Source organism: Dasypus novemcinctus, chromosome 7 (assembly GCF_030445035.2).
Source record: "Dasypus novemcinctus isolate mDasNov1 chromosome 7, mDasNov1.1.hap2, whole genome shotgun sequence".
Lineage (NCBI taxonomy): Eukaryota > Metazoa > Chordata > Mammalia > Cingulata > Dasypodidae > Dasypus > Dasypus novemcinctus.
Window position 1 is genome coordinate 122,323,347 of NC_080679.1, and position 18,903 is coordinate 122,342,249.

The 18,903-nt window shown below is 39.5% G+C and overlaps 1 protein-coding gene across 1 annotated transcript; it reads left to right on the forward strand.

Moving 5' to 3' along the window:
- Positions 1-434: 434 nt before the first annotated feature.
- DDX18 (DEAD-box helicase 18) lies at positions 435-18,647 on the forward strand. The gene is made up of 14 exons (XM_058301107.2): positions 435-660; positions 2,262-2,549; positions 5,285-5,425; positions 6,419-6,554; positions 6,721-6,821; positions 6,921-7,120; positions 7,212-7,326; positions 9,977-10,116; positions 11,253-11,414; positions 11,762-11,914; positions 12,636-12,749; positions 13,620-13,676; positions 14,016-14,193; positions 17,126-18,647. The coding sequence occupies exons 1-14, from the start codon at positions 576-578 to the stop codon at positions 17,266-17,268; spliced, it is 2,013 nt and encodes a 670-aa protein (XP_058157090.1). The 5' UTR covers positions 435-575; the 3' UTR covers positions 17,269-18,647.
- Positions 18,648-18,903: the final 256 nt, after the last annotated feature.

An 18,903-nucleotide genomic window follows, 5' to 3' on the forward strand; every position in this document is an offset into this window, starting at 1 on the left:
GGAGGAAAATATATCAGAGTGAAACCAAGAGTAAGGGCATCGTTTTGAGAAATTTTGTTATACTTATGTGTGCACGAGGAGCATGGAGAGCGTATATCTCACTGAGGTGCGCGGTGAGGAATACGGAAACATTGAAAATAAAATTCAGGTTTTCTTCAATTCCCAGAGTGTACAGGGTCCAAAGAGGGTAATGACATAAAAATGGAAAGCCCTTAAGAATCTCCACCCTACCTCGTCTTTTTAGTCTCCCAGTTGGAGAAGACCAAACTCTCCAGACTCCGGCTAATAAATCTCCAAGATGATCATTTGCCCTAGTGAGCTGCCAGCTCCTGCACATCAACCCGGTGCACCGCTCGACCTCCATTCCTGCAGGGGGCGCTACTCAAACTCCTGTAGCCAAAGGTACCGCAGGGCACGCGCCCGGAAGTACTTCCGCTCCGCAGGGCTTGCGCGTTCCCTGAGAGTCACTTCCGGTCTGCTGAGGTACGCACGTGCGGCCCAGAAGGAAGTAACGTCAGCCGCGCGAGCGGAGGAACCTGGTTGCCTGTCTGGGGTGGAGGCTGTCCGCGGACATCATGTCTCACCTACAGATGAAACTCCTGCGCAAAAAGATCGAGAAGCGGAATTTAAAATTGCGGCAGCGAAATCTAAAGCTACTGGGTGAGATGCGCTGAGCTTCGGGGCTTGCGCGGCGGAGGAAGCTCGTGCGTGTCTGGGGCTGCCGGCGGGGCGAATGGGGTGCGGGGACGAGCGGCAGGGGTCTCGCTGTTCAGGTGTCAACTCCGCTCTTGCGTGGCAGATCTCCAAGAGCAAGTGTAGTTGTTGAGACGGAAAAGGCAACGTCAAGTCAGTTCCGTACCGATACTGATTCGTTGTGTGGCCCCAGTTCTTCCCCTGACCTTTCTGAGCATCAGTTTTTCTTTACAGAAATAGGTTCGGAGGTCTCCGAATTCCTTTCTAGACCTCCAGCAGGACTTCATAGCTAGATAGGCCAGACTTTTCCACCTCCACCCTCCCCATTCTTGCCTCCCACCTTATCTTCTTACCTTCCTGTCTTTCTAGCCAGACATGTGGGACTTTTGTCATCTTCACGCATCTTACTTGCATATTTCTTCCAAAAAATCTCAAGTGTCACCAAGTTTTACTGATACCATCGCCTCGCCTTTCTCACCACCACCTTCTCTCTCTCTTGCTCTCTAAATCTACTGCAGCAGTTTTGATTTTCATTCTGTATATCTTCTGAACATGTGGACGCAAAGCTTCTCTTTCCTTTATCTTAACCTCCCACCCAAGCCTATTATTATAAGTTACTTAAAAGCTTCTACATAGTTGAGTCCTTCCTAAAGACGTGAATGAAAAGGATCTTACATGAATGTCGGCTTTCTTATCTACCTCATTTGCGGTCCTAACTTCAGACAGCAGACCACAGATCTTGAAGTAATTGTGTTAATATTTTGAGTTCCACATAAGATGTAAACTCCTGAGAGCAATGTTGGAGGCTTTACTCCTTACCCCAGTCGTTTTTCAACAGTGATCAATAGATTGAAAGAAATTCTAGAGGAAGCAAGTGGTTTTTGAGTTTTAGGAATGTGTTTTTTAAGTTCTTTGTATATCTAAAACATGGAATAATACAGTGTTACTACTTCTAGGGTAAGTTTACATAGCAATTTGAATAAAAGATAGTGTTGCATTTTATCTTTTGCCATATCTAAATGGAAACTTTTGGTTACACATTCTCAGGTTTTTGTATATGGTAAATTTTGAGACAAATATGTGAATTCATCAACTGAATTCTTAATTCACTGCCATCTAGGAAAGCTGGGGTTGAATGTTTTGAAGTTACATTTATATGAGAAGCAGTAATTCTGTGAATAAGATGTAAATGTCTTTTTCAGTATTTCAATTTGTATGTTTATCAAAAGTCAAATATTTAAATCTTGAACTGCCCTTTCTGATCCCACCCATTTAAATATTTGACCTCATTGAGTTTTCCTGTTCCAAACTCTTTAACTCCTTAAGGAGAGAGAGAGGTATGTGTTGTTTTTTTTCTGAAGGTAAGAAATCAAAAGAGAAATTTCTTCCTTTTCAGCATTTTTTCTTAAAGGAAACATTTCCTGTGCTAGAGCACTATAAAATTACTAGTTACTTTAATAGTATACATGCAAGGGAATAAAGAGCCATGAGATTTCTCATTTGGGATTCCAATGTTTCTAAGTAAACCTTCCCTTCTTAGTCATAATTTATGTTCTGTTTTTAAACAGGGGCCTCAGGTGTGAGCCTATCAGAAATCCAAAATGGAGATGCATCTGAAGTAACTGTGGAAGCTGGAAAAATTAAGAAATCCCTAAAACAGTCTATGGATGTGGGCTTGTCAGATACCCAAAATAGAGACATGTCTAATGAAACAATGAAAAATCATAAAGTTAAAAAATCTCGAAAGAAATCTACTGTCTTAGCCAATGGGGAAGCAGCAACACAGTCACCCAATTCAGAAACAAAGAAGAAAAAGAAGAAGAAAAAGAGAAAAATGGCAGAAAATGCTGGGCCTGGTGGGTGCTTGAACTTGAGCCATTCAAAAAGCTTTTCACAGTTATCATACCATCTTCCCTCTGTTATTGTTAGTTTGTGTTTGTGACACAAGAATCCCCTATCTTTATCAGGACACCAGAAATTAACCTGATGGCTAAAGGAAACAATTTGGTGGTGGGAAGGGGAGCATTTTAATTTTTTTTTTAATTACTGAGCCATATGATATGCTCTTCCATTCACTAACAAGCTTGAAAAGACCTCACACTAGAATTCTAGAAATTTGCTTTTCTCTGTGGCAGGTAGCTGGGATTTTTATGATAAACAGAACATACTATGGCGTGGTGTTTCCAGTTACCTGTTTGCAAACAGAATTTGGAATTACACTAAAGAAATGTGGATGACAGTAGAACATTATCTTCCCAGGTCTTTATGTATCAAGAGACTTTATATTAATAATTCTTCATTTACTTCTGTTTTTACTGTCTTTTCTTACCATAAATTCCTTCCCTTGAAAGGGAACTTAGTGGTAATTTAATATGTAAAGTGATAAAGTATATAAAAGAGCAATTAAGCAACTTCCAAATAAATTTAATATTAGTTTCCAAATAGAATGGTCAGAACAAAGTTTAGGGTGGAAAAGACGGTTTATTTGAAGATGTTTGAATTTGAATAAGCACAGGTGAGGAAACAGGCATTTTGCTTGGTGAGAACAAGCAGAGATTCAAATGTAGGCTAGACATAGTGTTTGTACCTAGCAGAGCTATTATATGGATATGATGCATAGTGTTTGTACCTAGCAGAGCTATTATATGGATATGATAGGTTGAAAGGGTAAGTCTGAGGTCATGTATATTACTTAGAATGAAATCTGAAAACTGTAATATGGAACTGTATGACACAGTGAAACCTCATGTTAAATACAAATACGTGTAATATTACATATAGGACTTTTTTACAAAATTTAAATACAAATAAACTAGAGAGAAAGAAACAGAATAGTAGGTATGTTCAGCAGGGGAAGCTTAGAATGAGAGGTGGTGAGTTTTTCTTGGTTTTTTTTTTTTTATTCTTACTTTAGTAATAAAAATGCTCTAAGGATGATTGGGCAATGAATGCACAACAATGTGATTAGTACAGAATGCCATTGATTGTACACTTCGGATGGATTTATGCTTTACTAAAATGTATCACAATTGGTTCATTTAAAAAATTAAAAATTAAAAATGTCTTTTAAAAAAGTAGGCTAGAACAGGAGTCAGCAAACTGTTTAGCCTCCTACCTATTTTTCTAAGTAAAGTTTTCTTGGGTCACAGCTGTGCCCATTTGTTCACTTCATCTTTATGGCTGCTTTCACCTCTAGGCAGAAGAGTTGAGTAGTTTAGACAAAGACTTTATGACCTAGAAAGTCTAAAATATTTGTTGTCTGGCACATTAAAGCAAAAGTTTGCTGACCCCTCGGTTTGAATATCTTAATTGTCCATCTTATCTGAAATACATGTTTCATTTAAAAAGAAGCTTTAAACTTTTCCATATATGCATGACTGTCTACATACTGCCTACAGACTAACCCATTTCTGGTTTATAAGAAATTGCTTGACCAGAAAACAAAATGAGATGGAGAAAAGCATTAGGATTAGGAATTCCAGTATTGGTTTAAATGGAGTATAATCCTATTATTAATACTTTTAGGATTGTTCTTCTGAATATACCCAAGAAAGTCACATTATTTCTACTCAAGCATTCAGTCATGGGGCTGGAAAATTGAATTCTGTTTAAAAACTTTCTAAGAAAAAGAAAAGTGATAAACCATGAAGACTAGCTCAATATCTGTGGCTTTTAAACATAAATGTCCTGGAGAATTGACCAGTTCCCAGAAGGGAGGTAGTGGGGTTCAGAGAAGAGGCCGGTCTCGGCTGTGAAGAGCCCTAAGTTCTGACCTATGTCAGTTCTGTCCTAAGTATAATGTCAGTAACTGCCACCGATGTCTGTGAAGGCCAGCACATCGGTAGACGCATTCAATCCAGAGTGGAATACGTAAGAACATAATGGGAGGTACAGCCGGAAGTCCAGGACAACATTGTGAGAGTTCTGAGTGTGGAAACTAGGATTCCCTTTCCTCTCCCTCGCCACTGTTGTTAAGAAGCAGTCCATTTTCTGTCATCCCCCTAAGTGGGTAGTTGCCTTTAATTTATTGTCTGTAATAACATGAAGAACCTTTGTTTTTCTGTTCTTTACGTGCTTAAAATGCTTACCTATTGCTTTGGGGCTTTTTTCTTTCATCTTCAAAACAAAAGTAGCTTTTATAGAAAATTTACATTTAATGGACATGGGAGAAAACAGTCACTGCTTATAATGAGTTTTTTTAAAAATAAAACATTAAATCACGTGGATTTTCTTTTTCTTCTTTTTGGTGAAGTGTATAGAACTTGTACTTAATATCCTTAAAATGTTTAGTTGAACTTGTGAAAACTTTCTTGATCACTTAATGAGATTATATAATACATTAAGAAGCCTAAAAATAAGTTTTTGTTGGTAAATCTGTATGTAACTCTGGGCTTTTTAATATAACAATATCCTTTCTCACAAGTTAAAGTTTAGCCTTTGAAAAAGAGATTCTTAAAGAAAAACTGGATATGTTTAAGCTTTTGACCAGGAATTCATAAGTCTTTTTGCATCACAAATATTTTATCTTGTGATCAAATTTGGTATTTTTATTTTTTAAAAAATTGGGGTTTTTTTTCCTTTAAAACCAAAGATGCAAAAAAAACAAAAACTGAAAATAAAGAGGAGACTGAAGAAGAAGGTGCTGGAGCTCCTGAAGAAACAGAAAACAGTGTGGAGAAGCCCAATGATGAAGATGACAGTGAAGTGCCCAACTTGCCCCTGGGACTGACAGGTAACTTCCAGAAGGTTTTCCAGATATATGTTTTTAAATATATATCTGGGTTATAGGATTTGAAGGTTCAGCTGTTACTTTTAGTTTACCTGGGAAAAGTAGATCTCAACAAGATACATCTTTCTTTTTATCTTCTGCTTTTTGATAGCTTAGTTCTTGTTTCTTTCCTCTATTCCCCCTTTTTCCAGTCCTAACACTAAATATCTTTATATGCATGTCTACAGTTTTTAGGGTTCTTTTATTCCATAGGTGTAGTGGGAAATCATTGGCCCAAAAATGGAGGCCAAAGGTTTAATGCTGGCTCGGTTACTAATAAGAAAAGAAAGATAAAAGTTCATATTGAAGAACTTGCTTCAGGTTAACCTCCTTAGAGCTTTGTTTATTTACATTTAAAATGAAGCATTTGAACTAGAATCAGTTGCTCTTAACCAGAAGTATCAGAGTTGCTGGAGTTGTTTGTTTGATTTCGTTTTTTTGTTAAACTGTTGAGGCCCAACCCCAGACCTGCTGAACCAGAATCAGAAAGGTTGTGGCAGTGGTTCTCAACCAGGGCAATTTTGTGCCAAGGTTGGAAAGCGCAAGCTCATGGCTGGCTGTGGGGAGTGGGTGATTTTGATGCGTTCCCCTGCTGAAGAACCCCCCTGCATTACTTGGTATGTGGGTTCAGTGCTCTATCTGCCTCTTCTCTGTTGTCTTTTTGGAGTGATATTAACTACTTTTTTGATTGACTTTTCACTCAAGTTATTGTACTGACTGTTTTCACTTTTTATATCTGATTTCTTAAACATTTCATTTCTCTCTGAACTTTTTCATCATCACCATTCCCCCACTCCCACCCCTTCTTGGCATTTTCACTTCACTGAAGTCCTTTGACTGTACTTTTCCATTCTCCTTATTCTTTACCACCACCATATAGGCTGTGGATTTTACATAATTTAGCAGTCATCAAGCATTTAAGATACATTTCCTAATGATGAACTCTTTTCTTTGTAGGTGCTTTTGAGGATACTTCCTTCACATCCCTAGCTAATCTTGTCAATGAAAACACCCTGAAGGCAATAAAAGAAATGGGCTTTACACACATGACTGAAATCCAACATAAAAGTATCAGACCACTTCTGGAAGGCAGGTATGATTATTAACATTGATGCCAGGACAGTGGTAGCTCTGTTTTCAAGTGTTCATAGATTGAAAAGAAAATTGGTTTGCTTTATGTGTTGGGTCATCTGTCCACCCTGCATTTTAGTTCAGTTCTAATCTTTGGTGTCTTTCTTCTTGACTTCTTTAATATTTAGAGATCTTCTAGCAGCTGCAAAAACAGGCAGTGGCAAAACTCTGGCATTTCTCATCCCTGCTGTTGAACTCATTTATAAGTTAAAATTCATGCCCAGGAATGGTAAGCTTTTGATCAGTTTCTTACTGCCCTTACCTCATCAGAAGTTTATGGTGACTGTTCTGGATTCATCATGACAATATATGATACTTTACTTCTTAGGAACAGGAGTCCTTATTCTTTCACCTACCAGGGAACTGGCCATGCAGACTTTTGGTGTGCTTAAGGAGCTAATGACATACCACGTCCACACCTATGGGTTGATAATGGGTGGTAGTAACAGATCTGCTGAAGCACAGAAACTTGGAAATGGGATCAACATCATTGTGGCCACACCAGGCCGGCTCCTGGACCATATGCAGGTAAGAGATACTGTCATGTGCCTGTCTCATTGTCCTGTATAGAAGATAAACATGGCACCTAACAGCTTTTCTTTGCCCTTTGTCTTGTCAGAATACCCCAGGGTTTATGTATAAAAACCTGCAGTGTCTTGTTATTGATGAGGCTGATCGTATCTTGGATGTTGGGTTTGAAGAGGAATTAAAGCAAATTATTAAACTTCTGCCAGGTAAGTAGGTGGATCTGTATGTGGGTTATAAAGTACTTATTGGAGTCAGGTGAGGGTTGTTGCTATAGGAAAACTCTTGTATTGACATCCAAGCTTTAATCTTAGCCCAGTGAAGCAGTTCTACCAGTCAACCTTAGGAGTAGTTAGCAATGGAAGCATGAGATTCACTGGCAACCTAATATAGTGGTGTTGCTGTGTTAGAAGCTGTGGTGCAATTTAAACAGTTTTAGCATGTCTCCTTCTTCTCCTGCCATCATATTCTTACTTCTTCTAACTCCTCAGGTTGCTTCTGTGTTGTGTTTGAGTGGTACATACCTTGAACATTATACTTGCAACATTATATACTGCTTATACCTATTATAAGACCATGCCCTCTTTTTTATTTTAAGCTTTATTTCAACTTCAAAATATAAAATAACAGGCAAAAGGCAGCTTAACAAATCATGGAAACATTACTTTAAAAAAAATCCCGTCAAGGCACATTTATCTTATTTAGTCCTGATAATAAACTTGTTTCTCCAGTATTCTAAAAGACAAACAAATGAGCACAGATTGGTGAAAATAACATGACCAAGGTCTCCTTGTTAATGAAGAAAATGAAAAAAAAAAAATTGCTTGATCATATTCACAGCTCATAAAACTACACCCCATATTCTTTTTTTTACTTTTAGCATCTTTAAGTTATATTAATACATTAATTATGTTACCGTATTCTTCACACCTTGTAATAGAAGAACATTTTTGAATTTATGTTATTAACCACAATCCTCATCTACCATTGAAATCACTATTATACAGTACCCAGATTATTCTCTAGCTGTCTTTCAATTAACATTAACCTCTCTAGACTATTCTTTTCAGCCACAATCACATTTATGAATCTGCATTGTTTGTTTTACTCACTATAATAGGTTACCATCCATTCTATTAATTTCTACATATTTGTATTCAACCTTTTATTAAACATTTTACATACATTCAGCGTCAGCTTCTGTTCCTCAATCCACGTTCTGTTCCTACCAACCCACACTCTATAGTTTAACTCCATAAATTCACCCATTATATTAAGTTCATATCAGTGAGAACATAAAATATTCATCCTTTTGTGTGGAGCTTATTTCACTCAACTTAATATCCTCAATATTCATCCATGTTGTCATGTGCTACCCAAGTTCATTTCTTCTTATGGCTGGATAGTATTCCATCATATGTATATACCACATTTTGTTAATCCATTCAGCAGTTGACAGACACTTAGGTTATTTACATCTTTTAGCAGTTGAAAATAATGCTGCTGTAAACATTGATGTGCAGATACCTTGCTTTCAGTTTGCATCGTTGTTTTCAGTTCTTCTGTATAATTCCTAGTAGTGAGATTGCTGGATCATACAGCTGTTCTGTATTTAGCTTTTTCATGTCCTTTTTGGCTATTTGTATTTCCTCTGGAAAAATGTCTCTTCAAGTCTTTTGCCCCTTTTTAAATTGGGTTGCTTGTCTTTTTATCATTGAGTTATATGACCTCTTCATATAACGGATATCAAACGTTTACCAGAAATGTGGTTTCCAAATATTTTCTCCCATTAAGTATGTTGCTTCTTAACAAAATGATTTGAAGCAAAAAAAGTGTTTAACTTTGAGGAGGTCCCATTTACCTATTGTTTCTGTCATTGCTCATGCTTGGGTATAAGGTTTAAGAGACCTTTTCATTTACATTATTATATGAATATACCACAATTTGTTTATCCTTTCACCTGTGGTGATAGACATTTGTATTTACAGTTTTTGGCTGTTACAAAGTTGCTCTGAACATGTGCAAGTCTTTGTGTGGTCATAGATATCCCTTTCTCTTGTTTAACTACCTAGCAGTGGGATGACTGGACCCTATGGTAGAAGTTTGTTTAACTTTTTAAGAAACAGCTACCTGTTTTCTGAAGTTGTATAATTTTACATTCCCATTCAGCTGTGTATGAAAATTACGGTTCCTTCATGTCCTGACAGCACTTATTGTGATGGCCATTCTAATAGGGGTGTAGGGTGTTAAACCAACCCTGTATTCCTGGAATAACTCTGTTTGACTGCGTTGCACTCATTTTCCTTTTATATAAAAAGGATATTTTGTTGGATTCATTTGCTAAAATTTTGTTTACAAAGTTTGGCATCTATGCTCATGAGGTGTTTGGTCCATAGCTTTCTTCTGTCTTTGTCAGGTTTTGGTATCAGGATAAAGCTTACCCAAAGAAAGAGTTCAGAAGTAAAACTTCCTCTTTGATTTCCTGAAAAGTTTGTGTAGAAGGGGTGTTTGTTCCTCAAATGTTTGGTGAATTCACCAGTGAAACCGTTTGGGCTTGGAGTTTTCTTTACATTAATGTTTTAGCTATAATTTCTGTAATATATAAGATTATTCAGGTTTTCTGTTTCTTCTTAAGTGATCTTTAGCAGTTTCATTGAAAAGAATTTGTCCATTTCATCTGAGTGGTCAGATTTATAGACAAAGTTGTTTGTGACATTCCCTTATTACCCTTTTTAATATCTTTAGTCTGTAGTGATATCACATCTCCCATTCTGGATATTTCTCCTTAGAGCATAGCTGTGAAGTGATTATAAAGATTATTTTAAAGATTTAGATTAATTTCTTATATATCTGTTCTAGTACGCAGGCAGACCATGCTCTTTTCTGCCACACAAACTCGCAAAGTTGAAGACCTAGCAAGAATTTCTCTGAAAAAGGAGCCATTGTATGTTGGTGTTGATGATGATAAAACTAATGCAACAGTGGATGGTCTTGAGCAGGTACTTTTTATGAGTATCCTAAACATTAAGGCTCTTATATAAGTGTTTCCCTGTAATTATTTAGAGGATCATCCAGAAAATAAATGAGTTAATCAGCTTTTAATTCAAATATTATGAACTTGCGCATTGATTCTCTGAATCTGCAGGTATAAGGCACATGAAATCCTCAATAATTGGATCAGTTCTCTTTGCTTTGTGTTGGTACCAGTTGCTTCTTGGGAGGCATTCATCACATTTAAAATTCCTTGGACTGTCAATTTTAGATGCAGGGAAAATCATTGTTATTTAATAATATCTTTTTGCTAAGGTGCACAGGAGCTGGAGACACTGACTTCAGAGAATGTAATTGTGAAAAAATATAAATGGGATGTGACAAAGATCCAGACTAGACTGACTGAAAAACAGAATTTTGGGACTTAGTATTCGATGAATTAAATAGTCCGTGTTGCTCAGTTTTACTTAAAAACCTTTGATTGATTGGTCAGTTTTTTAAAATATGTTTACCCAACTTTCTTGCCTTGTCAGGGCAGTTAAACAGGTTATTTGAGATTTTGCTCTGAGAGACCTTTTAAAAAGAGAATTATTAATATGCTTTAAAGGTTCTAATTAATAGAGATTTTCATGTATTATGGTTGCAGAAACTATTGGTGATGACCAACCTCTGAAATAAGAAAATTGTTAAGTATCCAGTGATTGTAGCCAGTGGAAGAAATCAAGAGTTAAAATTAGCCTTATTTTAGAAATTATTAAAAGTCATTGGAGGGAGAGGAGCTCAAGCGGTTGAGCACCCACCTCCCACAGGAGATTGTGGGTTCAGTTCCCGGTACCTTCTGAAAAAAACAAAAACAAACAATTAGCAAAACAAACATAAAAACCAACTCGGGGAAGCTGATGTGGCATAGTGGTAGGAGCACCAGCTTCCTACATACAAAGTCCTGGGTTCAATCCCCAGCCCCAAGTTATTGGAGAAGCTATTTTAGGAGTGCCTTTTTATAATCAAGGAATAAGTTTGTCATAGGTAAGGCATGACATTCTATATGCAATATTTATCTGTGTTTTCAATCTATTATATTGTCCCATGAAGCTGAAAATACCTATTTAATGAATTTATATCTGCTCATTTGGATCAATTCTAGGGATATGTTGTTTGTCCCTCTGAAAAGAGATTCCTTCTGCTCTTTACCTTCCTTAAGAAGAACCGAAAGAAGAAAATGATGGTATTCTTTTCATCCTGTATGTCTGTGAAATACCACTATGAGTTGCTGAACTACATTGATTTGCCTGTCTTGGCCATTCATGTAAGTGTTGATGGGGTGTTTTTTTTTTTTTAATATTGTATGCATATCAAGTTATATAAGTTGTGGGGTTTTAGTTACTGCTGTCTTTTCTAAGCTTAATTCTAAGTAATTTGGTCAACATTTGTGGGGAGCCTTAATGAGTATGGAGGGCAGGGATAGAAAGAAGGAGTGAGAGACACTGTCCTCGAGGGGCTTGCTGTCCAGTTGTGGGCACAGGACTCAGCAAGCCAGGGAGTGAACTAGAAATAAATAGATGAGCAACTCCGCGGTTTTGGGGGTTCTACATCTAGATTTCCAAGAAACAGCCTCCAGGTTCCTACTATAATGGGTGTTTTTATGTACACTAGGGAAGGCAGAAGCAAAATAAGCGGACAAGCACCTTCTTCCAGTTCTGCAATGCAGATTCGGGGATACTGCTGTGTACAGATGTGGCAGCCCGAGGGCTGGATATTCCTGAAGTCGACTGGATTGTGCAGTATGACCCTCCAGATGACCCAAAGGTAATTGGCCTCCTCCAGACTTCTCCAGAGTGGTTCTACATTCAGATGTGCTTACTCTCCAGGGGCGCTGAGCAATGCCGTATCTCACGTGCATTGGGTTTATCCCTTAGTACACTGTCAACTACGTAGCGATGTGGTGTTTTTCTGGTGCCACCAAGTATTTAGGGCTTCCCCAGGGCCCAAATGGGGTGTGCAAGGAGGGTTGAGGGCCATCAGTGGGACTTGCCTTTAGGAACCTTACATGCCTGGAATGATAACGATCTTCTAAGAGCAGCAGTTGCCAAAAAGAAGTAAAATTTGCTTGCTGGACAATATGGATAGGTTTCTGTAATTTATAGTAAATTGTGTATTCAGTGAACAATGGATTATATGTATGAATTATAAACCTAGCATTCAAACATGGAAAATAGTATTTTAAAGATGGAGCACTCTCAGTACTCATCATTTAGGTCCTGGAGTTAATGTGAACACCCAGTGCAGGCCTCCCTCAGCCTTGGTCTTTGCCCCGTTTCCTCTGGGGATGCTGTGTACCAGGGGAAGTGATGGAATAGCTTTATGGTGAAGGTGGTGAGGGGTCTGTGCAGCTCAGCCCTGTGGGAAGTGCCCCTTCTGCAAACAGATGCACAGACTAGCCTCTGTCCACCACCCGGAAACGCAAACACATTGATAACAGGTTCTTAGGGAGTTAACATAGAACTTAGGTTTTCTGTTTCCGCCAAAGGAATACATTCATCGTGTGGGTCGAACAGCCAGAGGCCTAAATGGAAGAGGACATGCCTTGCTCATTTTGCGCCCAGAAGAATTGGGTTTCCTTCGTTACTTGAAGCAATCCAAGGTAAAAGACCTTTGCTTGGAAAATCTTAAGTTGAGAACAGATTCCTCTTGGTAGAGGTTGTTTGCCAGTTTAGGTGACTTTAAACGCCATTTCTAGATGTGTCAGTGCTGATGTAATAGTTGTTACAGCAGGTAAGCAGGTGAGATTGTGTGGGGTGCTGGCCGAGAGGTATGGACAGAAAGCACTGTCCACTTGCCTGGGCCCTTGAGTTTCATGTTGCTCAGCGGTGTCCCCATTCTCCACAGCTCTCTCTGAAACCTCCTCCACTCCTTTCAAGCTCTCTTTCTTGCTCAATTTTTCTGTCTGCTGCTCCCCTTCCTACAATCTTCTCTGTATCTCTTCATCCTATTGTCTTTTCCTCTTACCTCAGCTGAAGCAATGAGATCCCCTTTCACTCCCTCCTCCTTCTGTCCTTTTCTCATAGGCTCCTGTGTCTTACCTTCAGTGTCTCCCTTATCATCTCAAGTCTCTCACTGTAAAAAGGTAACTTCAACCCTAAACCCATTCTCCTATCCTACCTCCAGGATGGCCACTGCCTGTTGCCTACCTTTGCTCAGTTTGCCATTTTGGAAAAGCAGTTTAAACTTTTCCCAGTTGCCTCTCATTCAGTCCCCACCTAAGCTGGCTTTGGCTCATTCCATTCCACCCAAACATGAAGGAACAGATTTTAATGTCTGTCGCAGGGGACTTGCGCGGTCCTGGTCATCCTTCCTGCCATTAGGACCAAATGAGCTGCCTTGAAACCACCTCTGCCTCAGAGGCATCATTTCCCCTGCCGTTCATGGGGGCGTTGTAAACTTTTTTTCCTCATCTAAAAATCTGAATGTTGACCCATCCTAGTTTACTAATCTTTGTACTTTTGTTTTCCAGGTACCATTAAGTGAATTTGAGTTTTCCTGGTCCAAAATTTCTGACATTCAGTCTCAGGTATGCCTAGTAAGTAGGAGGTAACCCAGTTCTGGCACTGCCCTCGTGGTGCTTCGGGGGCCAGTCGGCGCCCCCTTCCTCCCCACTGACCTGTGGTCGCACAGGTTTCATGCCATGCTGGTTCTCACCTTCCTGTGCTCTCTCCCTCAGTTCCGCGCATGCCCTCCAGGCACTGTTGTGACTGCAGCATAATTTTGCAGTGTTCCAAGGCCTGGAGCAAGTGATTGGAACATATGTTTTTAAGGGGTGGCTTTGTTCTATTGCATGGAAACCTGCATGTTTAGGACAAATGACGTTTTTTTTAATTTTTACTAAAACCAATGTTTGTTTCCATTTCAGCTTGAGAAATTGATTGAAAAGAACTACTTCCTTCATAAGTCAGCCCAAGAAGCTTATAAGTCATACATCCGAGCATATGATTCCCATTCTCTGAAACAAATCTATAATGTTAATAATTTAAATTTGCCTCAGGTTGCTCTGTCATTCGGTTTCAAGGTGCCTCCTTTTGTTGATCTGAGTATCCTTTTCTTCACTGATACAAACTCCTCCAGGAACTAAGGGGTAAAAGCTGGATGGGCTTTGGGGACTTAACAATTGGGTTGGCATGTGCCTCTGGCTCAGGTCCGGAGGCTCAGGTGTTCGGACGCTCTGCTGGTCACAGTGAGCACGGGACATAGAGGTAGCACAGAGTAAGCCAGGAGTAATTACTGGAGCAGGAACTGCTTAAGGATACAGTTATGATGCAGGCCTTAAATAAGGCCAGGGGGCTGACTGGAGGGGGCTCCAGGGTAGGTGTGCATTCCTGGCAGCAATGGGGGTGAAGCAGCAATCTCAGCTGGGTGCTGAGGCTGTACCAAGCATGGTACTTGGAGGAGCCAGAATCTCCGAAGCACATTTGTTCTCTTGGAGCCATTGAAGGATTTTATACAAGGAAGTGGCAAGACCAGCAAAAGAAAATAAAATTTAAGTGTTGCTCAAGTTCAAAGGCACAGAGAATTCCTCCATTTACTTCTGTTGCAATTTATAATTTGTGCTCTTTTATCTCATTTTTGGCAGAAGACCCTGAACCACCTAAAACAAAGGCCTTTTCTTTACTGCTATGGTGGTAACTCCTGAGGGCTCTAGAGGACCAAATTTGGGGTCACCAACCCCACTCTAGGCTTTGAGTAAATGCCCGTGTCCATGCCCACGTGCTGGATCAAGTGAAGGGAAGGACTGCTGCTTCACTTGGTGAGGCATTCCCAAATCAGTAACAGGTGTTTTGATACTGGAGGGTTTTTTTAAGCAAATTTTTTTTATTGTCTTTTTTTTAAAAAATATAAACCAATTGCACCAAACACTACATTAAAAAACCTAAGAGGTTCCCATGTATCCCACTCCTCACCCCCCCACACTCCTCCCACATCAACATCCCCTTTCATCAGCAAGGCACATTCGTTGCATTTGGTGAATACATCCTGGAGCACTGCCACACCACATGGACCATAGTTTACATTGTAGTTCACACTCTCCTCCAGTCCATCTAGAGAGTTATGGTAGGATATACAGTGTCCTGTTTCTGTCCCTGCAATATCATTCAGGACTACTCCAAATCCCAAAAATGCCCCATATTACACCTCTTCCTTTCCCTGTGCTCAGCAACTTCTGTGGCCACCATCTCCACCTCAATGATAAAATTTCTTCCATTGCTACAGTCACAGCAGTTCTATAGTAGAATACCAGCAAGTCCACTCCAATCCATATTATATTCCACCATCCTGTGGACACTGAGATGGTGATGTCCATTCCACCTCTAAATCAAGAGGGGGCTTAGATACCACATGACTAATGAATGCAATTCTGCTTGCAGTTGACACTCTTGGTTCCCTGGTGTGGTGGTTGACCATTCTCACCTCCCCATCAGCTGACCTGGGTAAGTCCAACAAACTGAAAAGTAGGTGTTGCAACTCTGCTGAGGCTCAGGACCCAGCTGGCACATGGACAGTCCAGAGATTCAAGTGTCCTGAGCATACAGAAACCCAGCACCAGTCACAGGTCCAGTAAAAGTGACAGAAGAGGCATGTGTAGAGAGGTCCCATCTGAGTCCAACTCCATCACAGTCGGGAGCACAAATTCCAAAGTAGGGCCCGCTGGCAAGGCAATAAACTCCAGAGCCATCTGCCATGACCATAGAACCTGTGTGTCTCCGTAGCCCTCGGGAGCACCAGTACCTGTGTTCATATCTACTTTGGCTGTCTCTGGGATCCTGCTGAAAAGTGTGTAAGCACGACCCATCTGATGACCTCCCAACTCATTTTGAAGTCTCTCAGCCATATAAACTCATTTGTCTTTACCATTTTCCCCTTTTATTCAAGATCTTTTTCTAGTTGCATCACCAACTGGTGATGGTAGTAATCCCTTGGTGCCAGGGAGGCTCATCCCCAGGAGTCATGTCCCAAGCTGGGGAGAAGGTAATGCATTTACATGCTGAGTTTGACTTAGAGAGTGGCCACATTTGAACAACGTGGAGGCTCTCAGGAGGTAACTCTTAGGAATCCCGCAGCTCTAGGCCTAGTTGAAATTTCAAGCACAAAGGCTCATAAGCATAGTCATCAGTATCAAGGGCCCATCATTGGACCATCCTTCTTCACTAGTCTTTGCCTTTGCACTTGGGGAATTGTTGCTGTTCCATTGGGGAATGCAACAGAGCTCCCCAGGATGGGAACTCAGCACTGCCTCAGTTGTCATGTGTAAGTCTATCCACTATGACAATACCCAATGAACATATAAACATATCTGTATACTCAATATGCATGCCCTGGAGAACTCCCTCCCACCCATGCATTCCCCATCAATGACACCCCACACCAGTGCTCCTCCCCTGCCATAGTTGAACCCCTCTGCAATCTAAAACGTCTTCAAAAATGAAGCCTAATATATTGCCAAATTCAATTAGTAGAAAAAGTAGTATAAAGTAGTATTGACAGTTTTAAAGATTAGAAGTAGAATACATAATCATACAGGAAAACTAAAAAATAGGGTATTAAAAAAATGAAAAATATCATAAAACTGTTTTTGACATTTTGCCTTTCATAACAGTAATAGGTGTTGCCCTGCATGTACAGTGGCAGGGCAATCTCTTCCATACTGGAGGTATTTTTTACATATTTTTAAAATACTCTTCCTGATTTGCCTATTAACTCTGTATAAGTAATTATCTTGAATTTCATTGTGTGGAGGAAGTAAGTCATAACAGTTAGCATGGACTTAAAATCATCCCTGCTAAATGACCATCTCTTAATTTTCCGGGAAATTGCCATATAGGTTTATGTTCACAGGGTTCTCTCCCTTCTTCAGGGTCAGGTAGAGGTTGATAGACAATAGTGTACATGCATTTTTTTTCTCTGTAGATGTTAGCTTGGTGTTCATTATCCTTGTACTGCTTGATTTCCTTGACATTCACCTTTTAGATGTGAACAGCAATGATGGCAAACTTAAAAAGAGAGGAGGAGGTGGTGGATTTGGTTACCAGAAAGCTAAGAAAATTGAAAAGTCCAAAATCTTCAAAAACATTAGCAGGAAATCATCTGACAGCAGACAGTTCTCTCACTGAAGACAAACCTGCCTTTCATCCTGAATAACTTTGTCCTGAAATGGATTTTCTTTCCTTGCTCTAACAAAGGAACTTATTTCGATGATTTGAACTGATATAATAAGAGTACTCATGTTGCAAGCACTGAGCATTCTTTATTTTCAGCAAAATTTTTTATTTTTTGGTTATAAAGCAATTCACTTTTTCTTGGTTGCCCAAGGGCAAAGCTAAGAATATTTAAAAATCTTTTTTCCCCAAAATGTATGTCATTGTTAACAGAATTCTCTCTGTACCTTTCCTGGTGCCTGAAAATTTTTATGGCAAAGATGGCAGTACTAACTCACTAAAAGGCAGGGGAGAGTGTGTTGTAGAGAGGCAGTGGTGATACAGAAAGTAGTCTTGGATTTTTTGGTTTGGGTTTTTTCTTGGACTTTCACAGCAGTTCTTGATCCTTCTTGGAAATGCTACAGTTCAAAAAATCAGAGCTTTGGGAAATACCTTAGAAGCACTTTAGGTTCAAGGTGGTATCAATTTTTATATACTACTTGTTCAACAAAGTGCTCCTTGCAGGCTTAATATTGGAGAAAATCTGGGCTTTTTGAGCCTCACTTGCATCAATATAGGTATAAGCTGTTGTTCTATATTTGGTAACTTTGCAGAGACCTTTTTTTAAGACAGAATGGCACATTCCTCATTCAAATTTGTCAACATTTATGTTAGTGTCTTTGTGAGAAAAAATTACCTCTTCCAGAATCCATGAAACACAGAGTGGCAGTGTAAGTTGAATATGAAGGAAGGTCAGAGAAAACCTGCAAAGCTGGTGTTTTAGTCAGGTGAGTTTTCTTATAGGAGCACTTGGTTTCTACTGTGTTCTATGTGGTAGGGTAGTTCTATTTCAGAGTATTCAAGACTGGCTAGCATCATATTGCTCTTAACACCAGTTAACCTTCATGGAGTCTCATTAAATACAAGTACACTGAGAATACCAAGTGTAGGGTAGACGGTCTTAGAAGTAGCATTCCAATAGGAAAAGAACTAGATTCTGCAACTGAGTTTGACCATGGGTGCCAGGCTGGCCCTGCCCTCCTGGGGTTCAGACCTTGGCTGCTGGACTCCCAACTCCCAGCATTTGGTAACGTTCCTTCCAGGAGCTTGCTTTGTTTGAGAAGTAATCATGCTTCCAAAAAGTACGAAAAAGGCAAAAGGAAGAGTGTTTAATCACTGAACAGAACTAGATACTGTAGATCTTTGGAAATCTGTCCCGTTTTTACACATGATGATACTTTTTAACTTTTTTTTTTTTTTTTACCAAAAGTGAAGCTATCATCTACCTGTTACTTTGTAATAACCAATATATTTCATAACATTTATTTCCCCACCTCATTAAATAATTACAACAATTTGGTATTTTATTACTTGCTTTTTTACTCCCTGTTTGCTCTGCTTGGATTTGGGTACTTAGGTGTCTGCCTATTTCAGGCTGGCCCTCCTTGTCTCAACACCTAAATGTCCGTGTTTGACATTGTTGACCCCCTTGTAAGTGAAGGCAATCCCCAGAGTTTCTGTAAGAGAAGGTGGCAAGAGTGGCAACTCTTTATTAGAGTTGACTTATTTCAGGTACCTGCTGCGTCTTATGTGAGTTTCCAGTGGCAGGAT